Below are 23253 nucleotides of genomic sequence, written 5' to 3'. Positions count from 1 at the left end.
TCATTGGGTTATTGATAGCACAGTTTTATGCCTTCTACAAAACTCAAATTATATACTTAAGATCTATGTATTTTTCTATATGTAAATATTACTTCAATTTTTAAAAATCTAAAAAAAAATTTAAAAATGACATCTGAATGAAACTTCAAGACAGGATAAAACTGTAGAATTATTTAATATTTTCTCTTCACCAAATTATATTAATTTAGTAGTTTTTATTTTAAGTCAATAGGTTGTTCCATTCAGCTAGTGGAAGTACCTCAAGGCAGTAATACCAGTCTGGCCTCTTTTTGCAACAAAGTAAAAAAGTGAGTATTGGTATTTCATTAAACTTTGAAATTTTTGTGCCTAAATAAATTTGTGTATTTTGACATCACTGAACTGATTAATTTAGCATATAATAGTCAAAGTCCTGTAATTTCAGAACACACACACACACACAAATTTTTGACAAATTAGTTCATTAATCAACTTCTGTTAATGTTTTTGTTGTTTATAGTCAAATAGATGTTTTTCTCTTAAAAATTTGGTTAAAGTTAAATGTTTTATAAATTCAGACATGCACTTGTTTGTTGGTAGTTTGGTTTGCAATGAATTTTGTTGTTGTTGTTTAATGATATAAGTGACTAACACCTCTGGCTAACCCCCAAATTAACATAAATTTATCCTCCCTTCCTGGGGCAGTCTATATAGAATCATTATAGTTCAATCTTATCTTGAGTGGATTGGCAGAATATTGAATAAATGCGTGTATGTTAATTCATTGAGAAATGAATTTGATCACTAGCAGATATTCCAAAAAAATCACTGGTATTTTGTTAATCTAAAGATGAATTTATGATATAAACATAGACACCTTTTTTAAGGCCAATTTCTTATTAGCAATTAAAATTTATATAGTTCTACCTCTTCTATTGCTAAGGTTTCTGAAAGTTTTGAAAAACTAATGCATTCGACCAGTCATGGTGGCTCACGTACGTGTAATCCCAGAACTTTGGGAGGCCAAGACAGGTGGATCACTGGAGGCCAGGAGTTCAAGACCAGCCTGGCCAAAGTGGTGAGACCCTGTCTCTGCCAAAAATATAAAAGAAAAAAAAAATTACCAGGTGTGATGGCGTGCACCTGTAACACCAGATACTTGGGAGGCTGAGTCAGGACAACCACTTGAACCCGGGATGTGGAGCTTGCAGTGAGCTGTCACATCATTGCACGCCAGCCTGGGTGACAGAGTGAGACCCTGTCTCAAAAAAGAGAAATAAAAGGCAGGGCATGGTGGCTCATGCCTATAATCCCAGCACTTTGGGAGGCCCAGGTGGGTGGATCACTTGAAGTCAGGAGTTTGAGACCAGCCTGGCCAACGTGGTGAAACTTCGTCTCTACTAAAAATACAAAAATTAGCCAGGCGTGGTGACAGGAGCCTGTAATCCCAGCTACTCAGGAGGCTGAGGCAGGGGAATCACTTGAACCTGGGAGGTGGAGGTTGCAGTGAGCTGAGATCGCGCCATTGTACTCTAGCCTGGGCGACAAGAGGGAAACTCCGTATCAAAAAAAAAGCTAAGGCATTCATATTTTAATTCTTTGGTTTTAACTCAGTTTTGGCTGTTGTCTGAAATACAATAACTATACAGTTTTATAAGCTTTCACTTTCTACCAAATGATTATTTGAAATTAAATGTTTGAATCATTTATTTAGTCATTAATTTAAAGTCTATTTCATTGTAAATAACTAGCTCATGCATGGGAGATACTCATATTTAAAATAAACAAGTAAACAAAAAAGCAAGGTCCCTGCCTCATAAAACCTATAACCATGAGAAGGATTGAAAGGCTTACACACAAAAATACAAAACATTCACCTCAAATTTGCAAAAACAAATCACCTCAAGTTCAAGGAAATGTTCAATCTTTAATTAACTTCTTGCTCTAGTTTAAGGGAAACTAATTCGAAATAGTACTTAGGATTCCTAAATTAGGATCTTTAATGTTATCAATATTTATTCTTTCAGGAATAAGCTACTCGCTGTCACAATATGATAAGTGTAGCTATAAACTTGCTACTTTACTTCTAAAATATAGTTAACTTTTACTTTACCTTCTAAGCATGGCAAAGAACTGTCTTAATACTTTAAGATCACTCTTCTGAATAACTCTACTCACAGACCACATTATTAGCTCCTCCAGCAACTCTCTTTTTTAAAACACAATTTCATACTCTTACATGAAATATTTTTGTGGATGCAGTAGTGACATCAGAATACCTTATGTGATGATTTTCCAATGACTTATAGTGTACTTTCCAAGCTCTTTAATATAACTTTTCTAAATAGTTTATTTCATAAGAGTCATGAAAACTAAAATATACACCAAACAATAACTTTACAGTAGTGAAAAGAAGCCATAAGTTATATTCACACACTCTTTCCTTGTTTTCAATAATTTGTTTGTTGGCAAATATTTATAAAATGATTAAATGTATACATGCATAATTATTTTGTACACAACAGGATATTTACTCAAAAATAAGTATGTCTGAGGACCTACTATGTGGCAAGCACCCTTAATTCAAAAGAAGATCAAATGGAATTTGAGAGCTGTTTCAAAAGAGGGTCTCCAAAACTTTGATTTCTCATTGTAACATACTTTAAAGCCACATCTTTCAAATAAAAATGCCATATTCTTGTAACAAATATGATAACATGCCACAGCATATGAAAGAAGTTTCTGGCCCATGGTAGATGCTCAGCAAAGGTTTAGGAGAGAATGAATCATGAATTTGTGTTTTAAATTTAATTTCTTAAAATGGTAGAAACTGAAATCATGGACGCATTGAGAAGTGTCTTATTATATGGTAAATGCAATTCATAAGGCTCCTCAATCCCTAACTGGACTCTAGACCTTAATGGTAGAGTATAAAAATGAAGAGTGGCCCGTGTCCTCATTCTGAGCAGTGGCTCTCAAACTGCAGTTCCAGAGCAGCAACAGCAGCAGCTTACTTGGGAAATTGTTAGTAGGACAAGTCTGGGAGACCCTCCGCAGATCTACTGAATCAGAAACTAAGGGATGGGATCCAGAACACAAGTGGATATGGATGCACGCCAGGCCATTGGATGAATGTGTATTTCCTTACTCATTTGCCAGGCCCCTCATGGAGAAGATGTTTCTAGAGAATAAAGCATTGGTGCTCCACAAATAGCTATAAGGTTTGTGCAAAATTAACTGCAGTTTCTGCAATTTAGGAAGAGAATCATGAAGTTTAGATGTCAGCATAGTTAACATAAAAAAAAAACAAGACTTCATATTCACCCTCAGAAACATTTTAAATAGCTACTTGAAAATATCTTCATGTTATATTCTACATGTGGGCATAAAACATTGATCACAGAGAATCAAGCTATGGTAACATATAATGACATTATACTTTACATGTGTATATTGCTTTACAATCTGTAAATCTTTTATATATCTTTTCTATTGTAATAGAAAACCTTTGATGTAGATACTAACATCTACCTCAGTAAACCTTTGAGGTAGATATTAATATCATCACTTGTGCAAAAAAACTAGTCAAATAACTTGCCTCTGGCCATAATGTTACTAAATGAAAGTGCCAGGATCCAAAGTCAAGGTTTCTGGCTCCAAGAGTAAACTGTTTTTGCAATTCTTTGACTCATTTATATGTAATTGTTCAGAATATAAGAATTACTTTTAGGCTCTAATATTTGTGTAAAATTCAAGTAGTTGTGTAGTATCTAAAAATTTTAAAGAAAATGGAGAGACAAGAATAGTATTTACAAACTTGACAAGAACAAGAGAATTTATTTGCCAAAATTTCTAAATCAAAACAAGTGACTTGCAGCTTGACAAAATTAGGCGTGAAAGAAATCTAAGAGGAAGAACTCTGGCATTAAAAGCAATGTAAATGAAGCAAGTAATAATATTCAGAGTGAATCCTCACGTTTCATGTTATGACAATGAATTCTTAATTATTTCAAATGAGATGCTCCTGGGAAAGCCTAAGGAACAGTCTTTTACACTTGTTTTTGGTATAATTGCAATGTCTACCAATCTGGACTAGCTAGATGCACTGCACCACAAATCAATTACTGATTCCTTTCATGTTTTAAGTCTTATAGCAAAACATTACATGAAGTTTCTTATGATTATATTGTGAGCAATATGTTTTAAACTGTGTCTTGTAGGTCTTGTCCTAAGTATTTTTCTTAACATATATTTTTCAGAATCAGAGAAAGATATCATGCAGCTGACATTAATTTCAATTCTGGGAAGATCTGGAGCGCTACTACAGCATTTCCATATCAGCTCTTTTCTAAGACCAAGTTTAATATACATATTTTTATTGATAACTCAACACAGCCTCTTCATTTTATGCCATGTGGTAAGCAACTTTGCAAATAAGTCTACAAATCTCTACAAAGCTGGTACTGGCTACGTAGCCTTGAATTCAAAGTCTGAAATGATTTAAAAATAATATTAGCTACTGTTTTTCCCTGAAGTGAAATAAGAAGAAAACATCAGGGAGCCTTTTGTTAATATTTAAGGGAGGAAAGCAGAACTATTTTCTTCAAGAAGTATCTTCACATAGCTCACCCCACAATATTTTATCTTCCTGCTATAAAATGCTTAATAGCAAGTACAGCAGGTTTTTAATATATTAAAAAAATGAATTTCAAAAAGATTCTAGATAAAGCTGGTATTAAAGTAAAAATGGCTGCTTCTATCTAGTAGGAACAAATATTTCCTTGAAATATAAATAAATTGTGAGGTAGAATAGACATTGTTACACAGAATCTCTATTTCCATAATGAGGAATCTAGTAGCATGGTGTAACATACCTCCATCAGAATTAGCAAACCTATTGATTCAGTTTCTGGGAAGAAATCCAGGAATTTATATTTTATCAAATTTGCCTAAGGATTTTTACTTTTCTAAAGTTTTAGAATATCTGTAAAGTTCTTTAGTACCTTACTTCATTGTTATAGTCCACTATTTTGCAAAACAGTATTAGCTCTTTAAACATTTAGATTGCTATTAAGTGAGTTTCTACATATTAACAGGAAACTATTTCCTGACACATAATGATCCATTAAATATATTATTTTATTTATTAAGTACTGTTATTATTGTGCTTCTTTCTTACTCTATTCAAGGTTCTGAGCTAATGCAGATGACTGCAAACATAGCAGTATTATATTGGTATATTAGTCAAGACCCTCTTGGTTTGAAATGAAAAGAAACCAATTCCTGCTAGCTTAACCAAAAAAAAAAAAAAAAAAAAATGTTTTTAAAGAATATAGGGGCTGGTCACAATGGTTCATGCCTATAATCCCATCACTTTGGGAGGGCGAGGCAGGTGGATCCTCTGGGGTCGGGAGTTCAAGATCAGCCTGACCAACATGGAGAAGCCCTGTCTCTACTAAAAATACAAAAACTTCGCCAGGCGTGCTGGCACATGCATGTAATCTCAGCTACTAGGGGAGCTGAGGCAGGAGAATCGCTTGAACCCGGGAGGTGGAGGTTGTGGTGAGCCGAGATCGCACCATTGTACTCCAGCCTGGGCAACAAGAGCGAAACTTAATTTAAAAAAAAAAAAAATATATATATATATATATACACACACACACACATATATACATATATGGATTTATTATAGAATTCAAGTGTATAAATTTCAGCAGACAATTAGGAATATATGAAAAACAAATAGCCAAGCAGCCCAAAATTCCTGTATGCATCTTATTTCATTTCATATAATTGCTTCTCATATGTCTCTCACTCTCTGGTCACTCATATCCTTTGCTTATCCAAAACAAGTGGGAAGCCAAGCTACTAGGCTAGCTATCTACAGACAGTTCTGTATCTCTATGGGATCCAACTCCCAGTTCCTAAAAGCCAGATTCTGATTATTCAGCCAAGATCAATGGTGCTGCACTTTGATCCAGTCAGAAGGACCAAAGGTTGGGTCATGTTGTCTTCAGTTGCTGGCCACTATTAAATAGCATGTTCATGTAAGAGCTTAAAAGGGGAGATTATGGTATGTGAACATGAGAAGACAAATGACTTTACCCTATAGCATGTCTACATTTTGAGTTCTAAAGAAAAAGGTGGAGAGAGAGAAAGAGCAGATATTCATTAAAGTTTCTACAATATAGCTGTTCAAGATAGAACCTGGAGTAATTACTACATGACAAAGGAATAAGAACCAACGGTGGCTTTGGAGTCTGACTGATCTTGTTTAGAGTCTAGAGAACAACCAATTGTGGAGACTTGGAGTCATTAAGGGCACAGACCTTGGAGTAAACCGATATTGTTTAAGTGTGATACTTAACACTAACTGTGTATTCTCTACAAATTTGCATAGCTTTCCTGAAAATCCGTCAATTCATCTTTGAAACTTGGGATATAATACCTATGTAAAAGGTACAATAATCAAGAAATTACGTGTAAAGAACTTAATAGAGTAATTGCTTAGTAAAATATAGCTATTATTAATATTAATACTAACATTATATTCCAGAGTGAATATAACCTGCATAACACTTTTACATTTACTGACCATATTTGTCTATTTTTTTTTATGATAACTTCGCACCAGATTCTTGAGAAAAATAAATCATGCTATTATAAACCCTATTTAACAGATGAGGAAACTAGGTCAAAAAAGCAAAATAACTTATTCACATAGATCAACTAAAAAATGAAAAGTCTATATTATTTCCATGTCTCAGTGACAGAACATTGATAAGAACATCTCAATCATCACAGAATTGTCTTAATGTCATGGCATGAATATGAATATTAACTAGTATAAATGCCCTGAAAATATTCCAGTTAATTCAGAATCCTTTTATCATGCTGATACCCTAAGAAGGAGCAATACATCTCACTTAGGTTGAAAAATGGAAAGAATAAAGCACCCCCTGGAACTTTTGCCTGGCTATACTCAAGTTCCTGAGTGTATTTCCGAAGTCCCTAAGGGAAACTGCAGTAGATTTTGATGCAGAACTGCAGTGTACCAAGGGCTTTAACATGAGAAACACAATACCTAGCTTTGTTATATTACATGAATACCGAACTGATTGAAGGAATTGCAATCAACATTTTCCCCAAATATCTTTAAATCTAACCAAACTGATAAGTGAGATGAATCTCAGTTTAATTCCCCTTGATGAAGCTAGACAGTTACAATCCTTCGTACTGTGTTGGTCATATTTTGTGCTCAAAAACTTTTCTTAGTCAGTATGATACACTTTTATTGACTTTTATTATTATTCTTTGCCTTTAGCTAACTATCTCGTCAAAGATCTAATTGCAGAAATTCTGCATTTTTGTACAAATGACCAGTTACTGCCCAAAGATCATATTCTAAATGTATGTGGCTCTGAAGAATTTTTACAAAAGTAAGTATTTTATACAATTTTGATTATGTTATAATCTATAAATATTAAGTTACCACTTGTTTTGGTTTTGTTTTAAACAGACGTTATGCAGACATTATAGTCTTATAATCAGCATAATTACATCAATTTTACCCCCTTTGCAGTCAATTTGAAATTTTCTAAATCATATTAACAGTCTTATTCTTGACTTTATTTTGTTTTATGACTATTTATGAAAACAAATATTTAAATGACCTGTGACTAGGGTGACCAACCATTCCAGGTTGCTTAGAATTGAGGTAGCTCTCAGGATGTGGGAATTTCAGCTTTGAAACCAGTAAAGTCCCAAACTAGGACACGTTGCTCATCCTACCTGTAATAAAGCTTATTAGAACTGATCACAGCTTTTGAGAAATGTCTGTTCATATCCTTTCCCCACTTTTTGATGGGGTTGTTTGTTTTTTTTTTTCTTGTATATTTGTTTGAGTTCTTTGTAGATTCTGGATATTAGCCCTTTGTCAGATGAGTAGGTTGCAAAAATTTTCTCCCATTCTGAAAAGAAGACATCCATACAGCCAACAGACACATGAAAAAATGCTCATCATTACTCGCCATCAGAGAAATGCAAATCAAAACCACAATGAGATACCATCTCACATCAGTTAGAATGGCAATCATTAAGAAGTCAGGAAACAACAGATGTTGGAGAGGATGTGGAGAAATAGGAACACTTTTACACTGTTGGTGGGATTGTCAACTAGTTCAACCATTATGGAAAACAGTATGGCGATTCCTCAAGGATCTAGAACTAGATGTACCATATGACCCAGCCATCCCACTACTGGGTATATACCCAAAGAATTATAAATTACTCTACTACAAAGACACATGCACACGTATGTTTATTGCGGCACTATTCACAATAGCAAAGACTTGGAATCAACCCAAATGTCCATCTGTGACAGACTGGATTAAGAAAATGTGGCACATATACACCATGGAATACTATGCAGCCATCAAAAAGGATGAGTTTGCGTCCTTTGTAGGGACATGGATGCAGCTGGAAACCATCATTCTTAGCAAACTATCACAAGAACAGAAAACCAAACACCGCATGTTCTCACTTATAGGTGGGAACTGAACAATGAGATCACTTGGACTCGGGAAGGGGAACATCACACACTGGGGCCTATCAGGGGGAGGGGGGAGGAGGGAGGGATTGCATTGGGGAGTTATACATGATATAAACGTTATGCACATGTACCCTAGAACTTAAAGTATAATAAAAAAAAATAAATAAATAAAGTGAGGACTTAAAGCCTAAAAAAAAAAAAAAAGAACTGATCACAGCTAAGTAAATAAATTCTTTGGTGATAAGTACTTTTTTGGTTATAATAATACTTGTATGTTGATTAAATACTGATTTTTTAAAATCACAGGGGCCTTAAGTATAAGCATTATAACTTACTTTTTATAGAAGAGTTAGTTCTAAAACACCATTTCTTTGTTGAGGCAGCTCATTAAAAACAATTGGAAAAGTCTGTTCTCATGTATATCAACTTCAAATACTTATTTGATATAAAAATCATCTTTTAGTTTACCAAAATAACTATTTGCCTGAAATTCCTACAGACCAGCCTTGAGCAGATAATATAGCTTTAAGAAAACAAATATTTCTCTGCTGGTATTGTATAGTTATTCTAAACAGTAAAGTATTAAACACTAAAATGTTTAATACAGTAGATTCCTATTTATATATCCCCTTTGCATCTCTACAAGTATCTAAAGATTGAAAACCATCTCATGGAATTAAAAACGTATTTCTTTTGAAATTCTCATTGTCATTGTCATTGTTCCATCATGAATGTGCTTGAAATTATCTTTTGGGAAGTTTGATAAATTTGATGACATTCTTATTAGTAAATCCAGTTGTTTATTGTGTAATGTTAACAGTGAATGTCTTTTAAGACTAATGATTTTCTTTATTGTGGGAAAATAATATTTTATTATTTTAATAACAAAATATATTAAAATATTTCAATAACATTTTTATAATTATTATTTTATAATAATGATACGTTAAAAAAATAAATATTTATATGAAATTACATATATTTTGTTGCACTAAGTTCACAGATATTCCCTTTTCCTTTTTTATTTGAACTTATTAACACACTTAGTCACTGGTCTGCCACCTTCTCCCAGCATACGATTTTGACAGTAAATCCAATGAGCACAGGAAAGTATTTTAGCAAATTTAACCTTATATTGATTACTCATTAAAACTCATCTTTTGAATGTGCAGTTTTCCACATGTACATCTGGACTTTTCTTGGTGCCAAAACGTTAGATCCAAAGAGCAAAACATTGTCAAATATTTGCATTAAGTTTTAGCAGTAGGAAATATCATCCAGAAAGCAATTGTATTAAAGAGATAGAAATCTGGAAAAGTATAATGTGGAGAAAATGTACATACCTTGATTTAACCACTGTTTTAAATAGGTAAGTTATTCATAAATAGATGGCTCAATATTTAACTGATAAATATACATTTTAATGTTTTCATAGTCATTTAATCATATTAAAATTTCTTTAATTGGGTTTTATTAAGATAGAAAAGTTACCAAATGTTAATGTATGTTAAATATAGTCATTTATTCCCTAATGGACATTGAAACATTTGTGTATATCAAGGATTTGCATATTATTGAAGAGTAATAGCCTACTTGTATTGATAGAACTTAATGTGCAGAATATTTATTACTGTTTTTTCTAGTATATAAAGGAATATATATTAATCATTCAAATATTACTTTTAGTATATTCCTATGTAATTTGTCTAACATATATGTCCTTAAAGACTTGGAAATCTGTTCATAAAGTTCTTTATACAGAGAACACAGGTAGCATGTAATAAGTTAACAGTGCAATAAGTAAAAATTTAGACTCTAAAACTTACAGAATTATACTTCCTTTGAAGTATTCGGCTGGGGAAAGTGCTAATTTTCTGATAATACTTCAAAATAATGGTCAAATAGATCATGAAACATATAACTACAAACATAGCAGGGTTATATCGGTGTATTAGTTAAGACCCTATATTTCTCAGGGTTAGTGAGGTAATACATTAAAATCCTGAAAAGGGGGAAATGTAAATAAATATGACTATGAACCCAGATAATGCATATAGAAGTTTCACAATTATTCTGATATTAACACAGTGTTCTCAAACTTTAAAGTGTCACCTGAGGATCTTGTTAGAAAAAGAATTCTGATTTCAGTTGGTCTGGGTGAGGCCTGAGGCTCTTCATTTCTAACAAGCATCTGCTGATATCTATGCTGCTGGTCTACAGTCCACATTTCAAGTACTGATATATTAGAAGTCAAGAATAATGACTTAAGAACTTAGACTCTCCAAAAATTATCCTCTTTTCCAGAACAGTACATGGTATAAAAACTAGATCTAATCAACAAATTAATAAAGATGTTTATACCTTATAACATTGGAAAATTAAGAAAGATAATTTTCCTAGCAAATCAAAATTTCCTTTTTCATTTATCAATGATCACCACTATGCTTCTGCCTCTTCTGCTCCCCCAATGACCCTTTCTCACACTCTCATACCAGTCAGTCCAACCTCCTCAACCTCAGTTTCCCTTATCTACACATACTTTTCCTGTCACTTCTATGCCTACTCTGTCTCATGTCCCTGTTCTTGAAACTTCCATACAGTGCTTATTATGCCACAACAAACAAACAAGTAGATTAGAGGCATGGGCTTATCTGGTTGCCCTGGAACCTCCTAATGCTCAAGGGGTACAAGTGCTTTGATATGCGCCACTCAGTCTTAGCTTTTTAAAAGAATTCAAGGATGCTTGTACTCAGTATGGTCCTATTTCTCCATATGTTAAGATGGTATTACAGACTCTTTGTACTGAGGTCATTTTGCTTCCTTTAGACTGGGACCTTTTGGCAAAAGCTGTTCTAACTCCATCTCAGCATTTACAGTTCCATACCTGGTGGTCAGAGGAGGCCCGTCTGCAGGTTCAGCTAAATCAGGCTGATGTCATTCTAATTACTCAGGCTCAGCTCACATGCTCTGATAATTACTCTGATACTCCTGCCCAATTAGGTTTTGATGCTCTTGCCACAGAACAAGTAACAAAGGTGTGTATGAGAGCTTGGGATAAATTAGGCACCCCAGGTCAAGCTCCTGTGTCTTTTACTACTGTTAAACAGGGTCACAATGAATTGTGTCCTGATTTTGTGGCTAAATTACAAGATGCTGTTCAAAAATCTGTCTCTGATGAGCATGCTCAGGGTATTCTCCTTCATATGTTAACTTTTGAGAATGAGAACCATGAGTGTAAGACAGCCATGCGTTCCATCCAACGACAAAATGTACCTGATCATGAGGTGTTGCCTGCATATATTAAAGCTTGTGAAGGCATTGGATAGGAGACCCACAAAGCGATTATGTGGCACAGGCCATGAAGGACGGCAATCATACTGACTCGACTGATTCTTTTCTTAGAGCCTCCTTTAATTGCAGTCAACTTGGTCATACTCAAAAAAATCGCACTGTTAAAAAGTTAAAAGTGGACTAGCCGGCTCAAAAACACAGCCAAATGCTCCTGTTACTGTTTGCCCGCGTTGTCATAAAGGTAAACTTTGGGCAAGTACTTGCTGCTGTAAGTATGATATAGATGGAAATCTCTTGCCACAGAGCCAAGGAAACAGGAAGCGGGGCCAGTTCCAGGCCCCAGTATCAAATGGGACACCTCAGACTCAGACCAATGTTGAGTTTCCACTTCAAGCTGCCCCAACGCAGCCCCCAGCACAAACAAATTTACCTACAGCCAACACAGACAGGTCCCAGCCTCCTCTTCTATCTCAGTACAATGCTTGTCTACCTCCACAGTGAGGGGTGGGGCGGTCCATCTCTGTAGTACCATTCCTCTAAATTTTCTGCCTAATTCTTTGCCTTTAAATATAACTACTATTTTTGCAACTTATTTAACATTTATTTTAATTTAGTATCATAAAACCTTTTCTCTCGTTTAAAATATCCCATGACTCACTCATTCTTATTCTCCTTTCATTTTCTTGCTCTCTCTCACTTTCTTACTCTCACTCTCCCTGTCTGATTTTAAATAATACACTATATAATGAACACAGAGCAAATTAAAGAATCAGAACAGAAACTATCAATTTTGTCATAGGTTCATGGAAGCTTAATACAAAATTGTTAGCAGTATGAGAAATAACAGGAAAAAAAGAAATCATCTGTTTCATTAAAAAAAATTAAAAATTTTAATCATGTTCCTGTTCTTCAACTCCCGATTTCATTACCATGGAGAAAGGAGTCCATACTCTTATGCAATAGCTTGATCCCAGTCAGTTTTTCCAGTGAGCTCAAGGACGAGAACTATATATTTTCTTTCCCATTGAATGTAGCACAAATATGAGGTCCTAGAAAATGAAACTACTATTTCCTAGACTGTCCCTGCATCTCTCTTTTTTACAGAGTAACAATTGCACCTTCACCTATACTTGTAACCATCTCACATGAGTTTTTTCTTCATAAATACATTGATAATGCATGAAGTATAATGCTTCATAATTTTATCTCTTATTATTCTCTAGCCAAATATTTACTAGGAGTGCAGGTATTTGTTTCTCCATCCTAACCAAAAAACCACTCCTGTGATTTTCTTTTTTCTCTACAGCTGTGGTTTCTTTTTATGACTTATTTTCTTATTGATACACTGTAAATATTCATGAGGTACATGTGATATTTGAATATCTACATAGAATGTATAATGATCAAGTCAAGATATTTAGAATATCCACCACCTCAAACATTTATCATTTCTTTGTAGAAGGGGGTCACTCATATGTGGGAACTAAAAATGGTTATCTCATGGAGTTAGAGTGTAGAATTATAGTAATGAGGCTGGGAAGGGTGTGGGATGGGGAGAGGATGAAGAGAGGAGGGTTAATACATGTAAACATATAGTTAGATAGAATGAATCAGTTCCAGTATTTGGGAGCACAGTAGTTTGACTACAGTTAACAACTATTATTGTATATTCAAAAAAGCTAGAAGAGAAGATTTTGGCTTGTTTTTACTTAACATAATGACCTCTAGTTCCATCCATGTTGCTGCAATTGACAGCTTTCTTTTTTAAATAATTGAAGAGTATTCCATTGTGTATATATACCACATTTTCTTTATTTATTCATTCATTGATGAATACTTAGGTTGATTCCATATCTTGGCTAATGTGAATCATATTTCAACAAACATGGAGGTGCAGGTATCCCTTTGGTATACTAATTTCCTTTCTTTTGAATAAATACCCATTAGTAGGATTCCTGAATTGCATGGTAGTTTATTTTAGTCTTTTGCGAAACCTCCATCCTATTTTCCATAATGGTTGTAGTAATTTACATTCCCACCAACAGTGTATAAGAGCTCCCTTTTCTCTACATCCTTGCCAGCATTGATTAGAATGATCTTCCTATCTACTTGACAGTCTTGTTTTTCTCTCTGGGACTAGTAGAGACGATGCATTCCTTTTATTAGAGTACAAAAATAGTTTTACAAAATTAAATTCTTTTAATTAAAATTCTAAAATAATCCTTTTCAAAAAACTTCTATTTTTTTAAAAAAAAGTTCTAACTAATCTCATGACAATTTATATTAATTTGTTCTTTTCTTTGAGATGGAGTCTTCACTCTGTCACCCAGGCTGGAGTGCAGTGGCACAATCTCGTCTCACTGAAACCTCTGCCTCCTGGGTTCAAGCAATTCTCCTGCCTCAGCCTTCTGAGTAGCTGGGACAACATGTGCGTGCCATCATGCCCGGCTAATTTTTGTATTTTTGGTAGAGATGACGTTTCACCATGTTGGCCAGGCTGTTCTCAAATACCTGACCTCTATTGATCCACCCACCTCGGCCTCCCAAAGTGCTGGGATTGCGGGAGTGAGCTACCGCGCCCGACCCAAGTTATATTAATTTGTTCATTAAACATTTGATTATAAATTGAAATTGTCTTGTACTCAGAGTAAAAATAAAACTATTAATTACCAGTGAGAGAAAGACTAAGTCATAATACATACAGTTTGAAGTAATAGATTATACTCATTAGCAATAAAACTGCATTGTATATATTGCTGGGGAAGAAGAGTCTTTTTTCTTCTCAGTGAAATTAACGATTTCACTTAGCAAACTTGAACAAATTGATTACTTCCAGCAAATTTGTTACAGCCTAAGACTTAAAATATTAAAATTCATTCCAACTTTTAAGACTTACTTTGAGCAAAGAAAGAGATAAAGTGCATTTCTCTTTTACATAACTCTACTCCTCCACTTATAAAATCACAGAACCTTGTGGGAGGATAGAAAGGAACATATCATAACTTTGAGCTATCTCACACACAGTAAAAAAGTGTGTTCTGTTAATATATCATTCAATAAGAGTTTCTTGAATGACTTTAATTTCTTTTTTAATCTCCTTCATAGTGCTTTACCTAATATTCTATAATTAACTTTGGTTTACCTCTGCAGTAAATAGCTAATGACCACAAAAATAACACACCATACAACTTGCATTTGGTTTTAATTCAATAACTCTGTGCTAGAACAAATGTCCTCATATGTAGATATATACCTTCACTTGAGAGTGAAATCCCAAAGAAAGACCTTGTGCTAAGTAAAGTTTATTATTATTAAAAGCTACTTGTAAAAATGATAGCATATTTCAGCCCCAAGTTTTTTAAAAAGCTGAATTGCACAAGCATCATCAACTAATAAACTTGGTCAAAGGAATCTCAAAGCTGTTGCATGAGTGTTCCAAGAAGATATGGCAAATTACATGTGAATGTAGGTACATAATTTAATATTATTGTAGATATATAATACCAAAATGTAGCTGTCACATTATTTTTGTTACCCAAAAGCACTGTCTAGTTTTAGAAGCTAAGAATTATTAAATCTTCCCAATTTTGAATTAATAAAAGTTTAAATGACCCAATTCTCTGTTTTTCTTAAATAAAATAAAGTGATTAAAGAACTTTTGAATTACATATTACTTCAAATTAGCTGAAATCACATTAATAAGACAAAACATTGCTCATGTATTGTTTTTTATTTGTAAAGTCTGTAGTAGGATATTTCTCTGCTGGAGATTTTGTGGGCAAAAACAATAATAAAACTTTAGGATAGAATGAAATCTGCATATTTGATCTCCTGGTATAATGACTATGTCATAAATTTCGCATACCATACCCCCCACAAAAAGAGCTCCTTGGGACTTAGTGTATGTTTTTTGTGAAAGATACAAAGTGACAGTTTCACCACTGTTACTTTTTTTTACTGACTTTCTTAGTAACTTCATTTATATAGTTATGTTACTACTTGTCTTTTGTGACTGCTGTAACTTAGTAGGGAGAGCATTGCAAACTTGAGAGTTGTTGTAAAACTTTTCTCCAGATTAAAAAAAAAAATAACTTGGTGGCTGGGCCGGGGAAATGGCGGCTTCAGGAGAGAGTCGGACTTCGGGCAGCGGAGGCAGCACCGAGGAAGCCTTTATGACCTTCTACAGTGAGGTGAAACACATAGAGAAGAGAGACTCGGTTCTAACATCGAAAAATCGGATTGAAAGACTGACCCTCCTGGTGCCTCTTACTTCAATTTGAACCCATTTGGGGTTCTTCAGATAGATTCTGAAGTTACAGATGAGGAAACAAAAAAGAGGTTTCGGCAGTTATCCATCTTGGTGCATCCTGACAAAAATCAAGATGATGCTGACAGAGCACAAAAGGCTTTTGAAGCTGTGGACAACGCTTACAAGTTGCTACTGCATCAGGAGCAAAAGAAGAGGGCCCTGGATGTCATTCAGGCAGGAAAAGAATACGTGGAACACGCTGTGAAAGAGCGAAAAAAACAATGAAAGAAGGAAGGAAAACCTGCAATTGTAGAGGAGGATGATCCTGAACTGTTCAAACAAGCTGTATATGAACAGACAATGAAACTCTGCTGAGCTGGAAATTAAAAGGAAAGAGAGAGAAGGCAAAAAGATGCATGAAAGGAAACGACAAAGCGAAGAAGAGATTGAAGCTCAAGAAAAAGCCAAACGGGAAAGAGAGTGGCAGAAAAACTTTGAGGAAAATCGAGATGGTCGTGTGGACAGCTGGCGAAACTTCCAAGCCAATACAAAGGAGAAGAAAGAGAAGAAAAATCGGACCTTCCTGAAACCACCAAAAGTAAAAATGTAGCAGCCTGAGTGACCAGCTGGGGTCACAGGCACAGAACCTTCCCCCTGCTATCTCCCTTCCTGCTTCGAAGGACTCATTCTCTCCTCCCACTTCCACCCCAACATAGAGTAGAATTTGCTTTTTAGTCCATTTTGTTTTCAATGCAATTTAATATTGATCAGAGTAATTCTTTTGTACATTGAAATGAGGGGCTTGGTTTAAAAAACGACCTTCCCCTCTCCCTGCCCCTAGAACAACCAGGATTAGAAGGTGCCTCCATTGGTGCTGCCTTCTCTTCCCACAGCCTGTAACTCAGTGTTTTGTACTTCACTGAATTGTGATGGTTAGAAACTTCGTGGATAGTTTGTGGAAATCATCCGATTTAACATATTGCTTAAAATGGTGTTGCTGTGACTTCAGAGACAAGCCTGGAAGGGGCACCTTAGGAAGCCCCTTCACTTCAGTTGCTCGCTTCTGGGTGTGCTCCCTTCGAAGGCCCAGATGAGACAGGGAACACTTGTGGGTACACAGAGCGGCATCTGATGCCCTGATGCTCTATGGTGTTTGGCATGTGCCCTCGTCTACTGACCGATCAGCGTGGCATGAAGCCCACGCCACCCAAACCTTTCACTTTCCAAAGATCTAGCCGTCCTCCACCCAGTACCATGTCCTATCCTGTCTGCATTTGTTAGTGGTAATATTCTTTATGTATAATAAATTTTTATACCCCCCCAAAATAATAAATTCTTTGCAGAATGTTCAATTTTTTGAATTTTAAGAAATGCATATATACTATATGTATGAAGAAAAATAACCATATTTGAGTGAGGAGGCATGAGGGATAGTTGCCTTTTCATAGACTTGTGGGAAGTCTTAAGAAAAATAGTGCATTTGAGTATAAAGTTTCAGATCTCCTTGGTCCAAATCCCTCTTGAGTATTAGCTGCTGGTATCAATTTATGTCCCATACAGGATTTTTGTTCAAAAGCTTGACTCTTCTCTACTAACCACCTCATGCCTAAAAGCCCTAGTTTTAGGACTGAACCTATTCTTATCTCTCCAAGTCATAAAGTTTGACTTTTCCTATTCATAGCTCTCCCGAAGGCAAAATAACAATAAACTCAGGAGCTCTGGTTTAGTGAAACAACATATTGATCTTTGTCTATGCTGAGTCAGCTCCAAATACCACTTTGAGCACAAAATACATGGCTATTTTATTAGTTGCAAAGACCAGTTTACTCAAATTAAGGATATGGCAGATTTAACAATGTAGAAATTTTCAAGGGACACATACCAAATGTGTGTACATGTGCCAAATGTATGCACATACACATAGCTATCTGAAAAATATGCTGAGTAGTACTATAATACTAATATTATTTTAATATTTTGTTATATTCACCTTACATTCCTGACTTAGTTATCCCAAAGATTTTAAGTCCAGCTTAGTTACTGAGTTTTCTTAAATACCTTCAGAAGCTGTCAGCAATCCTTGTTTTCAATATTTACAAAATCAAATCGAAATAGTTTATTTTCTATACATGAGTTTAATATTTCACAATACACCTCTGTGACTACTTCTTGCATGTAAGAATAAAGAACATCTTAGCTTAATTCAAATTATATAAAATAAGGGTAGGTATTTATTCCAACAAAAGAGCATCGCTTTCAAATGTGGGTTTACAAGGAGCGGCTAGGGCAATGAGAATCAATATTCATAGTTTGAATGTTATTTAGGATGCTTTCTTGCTCATAAGACAAATTTGAGTACTTACTATTTTTTGGTGTTAAGATCATTAATCTCTCTTTACATAAACATATTTCCTCAGAAATACTCTAAAATAACATGAGCTATTTAGGAATAGGAAATAAGGGTAATTATGTGCAAGAATTCAGCCTCTCAGTGTTCATTTTAAATGACAAGTATACTCATAATAATTCCTAAGATAGTAACCAGCAGATAGATGGAATCAAATATGTGTAGAGAGAATAAATAATTAATATACAGAAAGTTTGATTTCCTAGGATATGGGAAGAAAAAGCCTAAACTTTTTATTGTATCATAGACATTCAGTTCGTTTAACAACCGAAGCTTCATAGATGATTATTAAATAAAACATAGGTAGTGCTCGTATTTGGCTTGTAACCAGATTGAGAAAAACACCTGGTGTGTACAACCTCAAATGAATAATTCCTGTGCTCATACTATAAGCATTGTAATTCCCAATATGGCCTGTTCTTAGAGCGCAACCCTTTTCTCCACATTACCCACCTTAGGGTCCATGCCTTTCATTTCTCTTTCTCTTGGTATGGTAACTTTTCTTCTTATCTTTTCTGATATCTAGAATTCTCCAACAAAAATTCATTTTTTATTTCACTTATTAAATTCCCACCCTTCTTTCGATTCTTTTTTGCTTTTTCTCTCTTTTCTTTTTCATTTTCTCTAGATAGCACCATTCGACAAAATTATCATATAGGCCACTTAAGAGTTTTAAATTTTCTACTAGACACAATGAAAAAATATATACAAAGAAACAGGTGGAAATAAATTTTAATAGTATAGTTTCTTTAACTCAATGTACCTCAAATATTATCATTTTAACGTGTAATCAAAATAAAATCATTGAGATGTTTCACATTATTTAATATGACAAGTCTTGAAAATCTAGTGTGTATTTTATGCTTATAGCATTTCTTAATTAAAAGTCGCCTCATTGCAAGTGATTAGTAGCTGCTTGTATTCACTAACCACTATACTAGACAGGATAGCTCTAGATCGTTAAACACAAACTGATCAAAATTGTGGTCTTGCCACATACAGTGGTAAAAGGAGTAGTTCACAGCTCTTAAAAAGTGTGATGGAAACTCTATGTCCTTTAAACAACAGCAGAGATTTAATCTTAACTGATAATTCTAGTACAACATTATTTTATGAAAATAATTTGACCTAGAATTCTAGAACTAACAATAAGCCAGCATTCAAGGACAATGTAAAAATAGACATTTTCAGAAATAAAAACATTTTACGTCCATAAATTATCTCTCTAAAAATTATTTAAAGATGTACTTCAGCAAAATAAACAATGAAGCCCTATGGAATACAGATCAATGGTTAACATAATTACTTAAAAAGTTCTAAAATATAGTTAAAAAAAAAAAGAAAGATATTAGTAGAGGCTCCTTTATCTATCTCTGCTTGCTTCACTTGCTGGATTAACATTCTTTATGTCCTTTGCAAAACAGAATGATTAAGGCCCATAATTCATTGTTTGTTCTAGAAGAGTAGCTATCAAACATTTTGGTCTCAGAATCCTTTGAGTACCCCAAAAAGAATTTTTGTGGACTTTGTCTATCAATATTTACCATGTTGGAAATTATAATTGAGAAATTTTTTAAGTACACATTTATTATTTGGATTAAAAATAATGATAAACTTATATGTAAATACACATAAAATATTTTTATTATAGATACTATATATTGCAAAACAAAAATAATTTGCGAGGAATGTAGCATTGTTATGTGTTTAGAAATCTTTTAAATGTCTGGTTTAATTAAGACCATTGACTGCTTTTCCCTTCAGTCTGTTGCACTATCATGATTGAGTGGATTTAACAAAATTAATATTTTTTACCATTTTATCTAGGATATTTTTAAGTGACACTGATTTTTATTTCCTACAAGTGCATGTACACCCGGGAAGTGTCTCTTGTAGCTCCAGGGTTTTGTAGACAACACTTGGAGAACTGCTTCTCTAGCATAATAGTTTACTGTAAAGTATATTATGCCCATGCACTTTTGCTTCTGTAAGTTGAGTTGTAAATGTACCTAGAGTCAGTTGTGTTTATTCCTGAACATTTTTATGCCAGTTCTATTGTTATTTTATTTAGGTAAGCAAATGAAGTATTTACAGAGTGATGAAATATGAGTGAACAAAGAAAGTCAGTGTTTCTATGAAAATTGAGTTAAAAATTTTAAAAGATAATTAATAAAGGAGAGCCATTAAAATCTATTGTTGCTGAATTCAATGTAGAGGAAACAACTTAAACTAGAAAAATAACTATAAAAATCTAAAGTGATTTTCCATTCAAGTTGTTCTTTGACTCTAAGATATTGCTCCACATTTAAGAAAGTAGAATAGGCAATTAAAGATAATTATTTATAGATTTGTTTTATATCAGAAAGATGACACAAAATTGTTATCAACTGACCCTTCATCCAATAGCAAAGACTTGATGCTAATATCAGAACTTTGGCTAGTGAGAGGCTATTTAGTTATGTTTAGTTTAAAAATAAACTATTTTTAAGATATGTGTCTTCTTTATAATTCCCAGCTTTAACTTTTTTGATCAATGAATCTATTACTTTTTATATTTCATCAAGTAAGTGATAAAAGAATCTGGAACTAATATTTGAAGTGATCTCTACTTGAGCAGTTGTAAGGTTCTAAGAGAGAACTGAATTGATGTCATATTAAGCTCTAAATTTTATTTCCGAGTATCTGTCACATAGTAATTAAATTGAGATTACCGTAGAAAAGCTTTAAGATATGTTTCATTTTCTTTAAAAAAGGCAACCACCAGAAAGTAAAAATATGTTTATGAATCTCAAGCCTCTAAAGATAAATAGAGAAAGAAGAGACTCAAAAATGGCTCAAATAATTCCAACACATGAAGGGAAATAATTCTAAAAGAAAAAATATAGTTAATATAAACCTAAAGTAATATAGCAGAGGGCATTACTATGTCTTGGATAGCTGAGACTTTTCTGATTAAAAGTCAAAGTCCCAAAAATGAATTAAAAGGAGTTTATAGACTAGAGACATGACTAAAATAAGATTCTCTCATTTATAACAGAAATATGTGTGTTGCCTATTTATTTCAGCCTACAAAGAAAGTGTAATAAGCTCTTGGTAATTATTTTTCCAGAAAAGGGGAAAGGGAAGAATTTTTCTTATCTCTTTTATTTTGTAGAGTTGAGTACAATTTGGATGTATCCCATGAGAATATATTCCTATAATATAATCTGAAAAAAAATTATAGAGAAAAAACACTTTTTCAACATCTGTTATTAACCCAAATCTAATAATTATGGTGCCAGACTCCATCATACACACACACATACAGACACACAAACACACGAGGACATACACAATGAAGCAAAGGTAAGGAAAGAGCTAAGACCTAGTTTTTGAAAGCAGTAAAACTGGCAGATGTAGCAAATAAAAATACAGGCTATTCAGTTGTATTTCAAAGTCATAGATATTTTTAGTATATGTTTCATGTATTATATTATGCATAGTTATATTAAAGGTATATATATACATATATATATACACACACACCTTTAGTATAAATATGTATCAAATACTACATGAAATATATACTAAAAACATTCATTGTTTCTCTGTAATTTGTATATACTAGATGTATTAGTAAGTGTTCTCTAGAGGGACAGAACTAATAGGACAGATGTATATATAAAGGGGAGTTTATTAAGGTGTATTGACTCACATTGTCACAAGGGGAGATCTCACAATAGGCCATCTGCAAGCTAAAGAGCAAGAAAGCCAGTCCGAGTCCCAAAACCTCAAAAGTAGGGAAGCTGACAATGTGGCCTTCAGTCTGTGGATGAAAATCCAAGAGTCTCAAAACTGAAGTACTTGAAATCTGACGTTTGAGAGCAGGAAGCATCCAGCATGGCAGAAAGATGTAGTCTGGGAGGCTAAACCAGTCTAGTCCTTCCACGTTCCTCTGCCTGCTTTTAATCTAGCCATTCTGGCAGTTTAGATCGTGCCCATCCAGATTAAGGATGAGTCTGCCTTGACCAATCTACAGACTCAAATGTTAATCTCCTTTGGCTACACCCTCACAGACACACCCAGGAACAATACTTTGCATCCTTCAATCCAATCAAGTTGACACTCAATATTAACCATCACACTAGACATCCAGTATATTATCTGGCAATTCTAGGAAAAAGTACACACACAGGTGGATGAAATAAAGAAAGTCAGTTTTAAGTAAGCACACAGTAGCCATACATGAGGCTAAAGTCATTGCACTGGTGTCAGAGTGCAGAATCAAGACTTCAACATACAGAGAAAAGGAATCTTTGAAAGCACTACTCTTAAGTCACTTCCCATAGCAGGAATAGGAAAACAGAGCTCTTAGCATGGAGTTGAGTAGAGGGAGATGAAAGGACAGGAACTTCAGTACATATGATAGATTGTGAGGATGGCCCTTGAAGCAGACCTTTGGGAAGGAGGAAGGGGAAATCGGCAGTTCCAAGAACAAGTGAAGAAAAGCAGGGGTCATGCCCTTTGTCTAGATTGGTCATGTAAACAACTCAGGGAACAGTGTAAGAGCCCTATGGATATCCCAGGGACAAGAATCTAGGTTAGACTAACAGTTGGGATAGGAATAGGCATTGAACGTATGTCATGAACACACTAACATTCACCATTTTGGCTAGTAGATAGGTAGGTACTAAGTTTTTTTAAGAATTAAAAACAACATGTTAAAATAGAAACATTTTAAAAGAATTTACTATATAGTATAGTACATTCTATATAATTATTCTACATAATAATTCT

At 34.1% G+C, this 23253-nt stretch overlaps 1 protein-coding gene and 1 pseudogene across 2 annotated transcripts in view; both read left to right on the top strand.

Annotated features, from left to right (window-relative positions):
* PIK3C2G (phosphatidylinositol-4-phosphate 3-kinase catalytic subunit type 2 gamma) overlaps window positions 1–23253 on the top strand; it is a 408211-nt gene that overhangs the window by 23896 nt on the left and 361062 nt on the right. Inside the window, exons 3-5 of the mRNA XM_033222744.1 lie at window positions 226–308; window positions 4239–4396; window positions 7304–7418. Coding sequence (XP_033078635.1) covers window positions 226–308; window positions 4239–4396; window positions 7304–7418 — 356 coding nt within the window. The remainder of the gene's footprint in view (window positions 1–225; window positions 309–4238; window positions 4397–7303; window positions 7419–23253) is intronic.
* LOC117090432 lies at window positions 15907–16932 on the top strand (annotated as a pseudogene). Its single transcript, XR_004440003.1, has one exon. The product of XR_004440003.1 is annotated as a dnaJ homolog subfamily C member 8-like (transcript).

The sequence above is a fragment of the Trachypithecus francoisi genome, unplaced genomic scaffold (assembly GCF_009764315.1).
Source record: "Trachypithecus francoisi isolate TF-2019V2 unplaced genomic scaffold, Tfra_2.0 Lachesis_group11, whole genome shotgun sequence".
Lineage (NCBI taxonomy): Eukaryota > Metazoa > Chordata > Mammalia > Primates > Cercopithecidae > Trachypithecus > Trachypithecus francoisi.
This window is presented reverse-complemented; position numbering and strand designations above follow the sequence as displayed.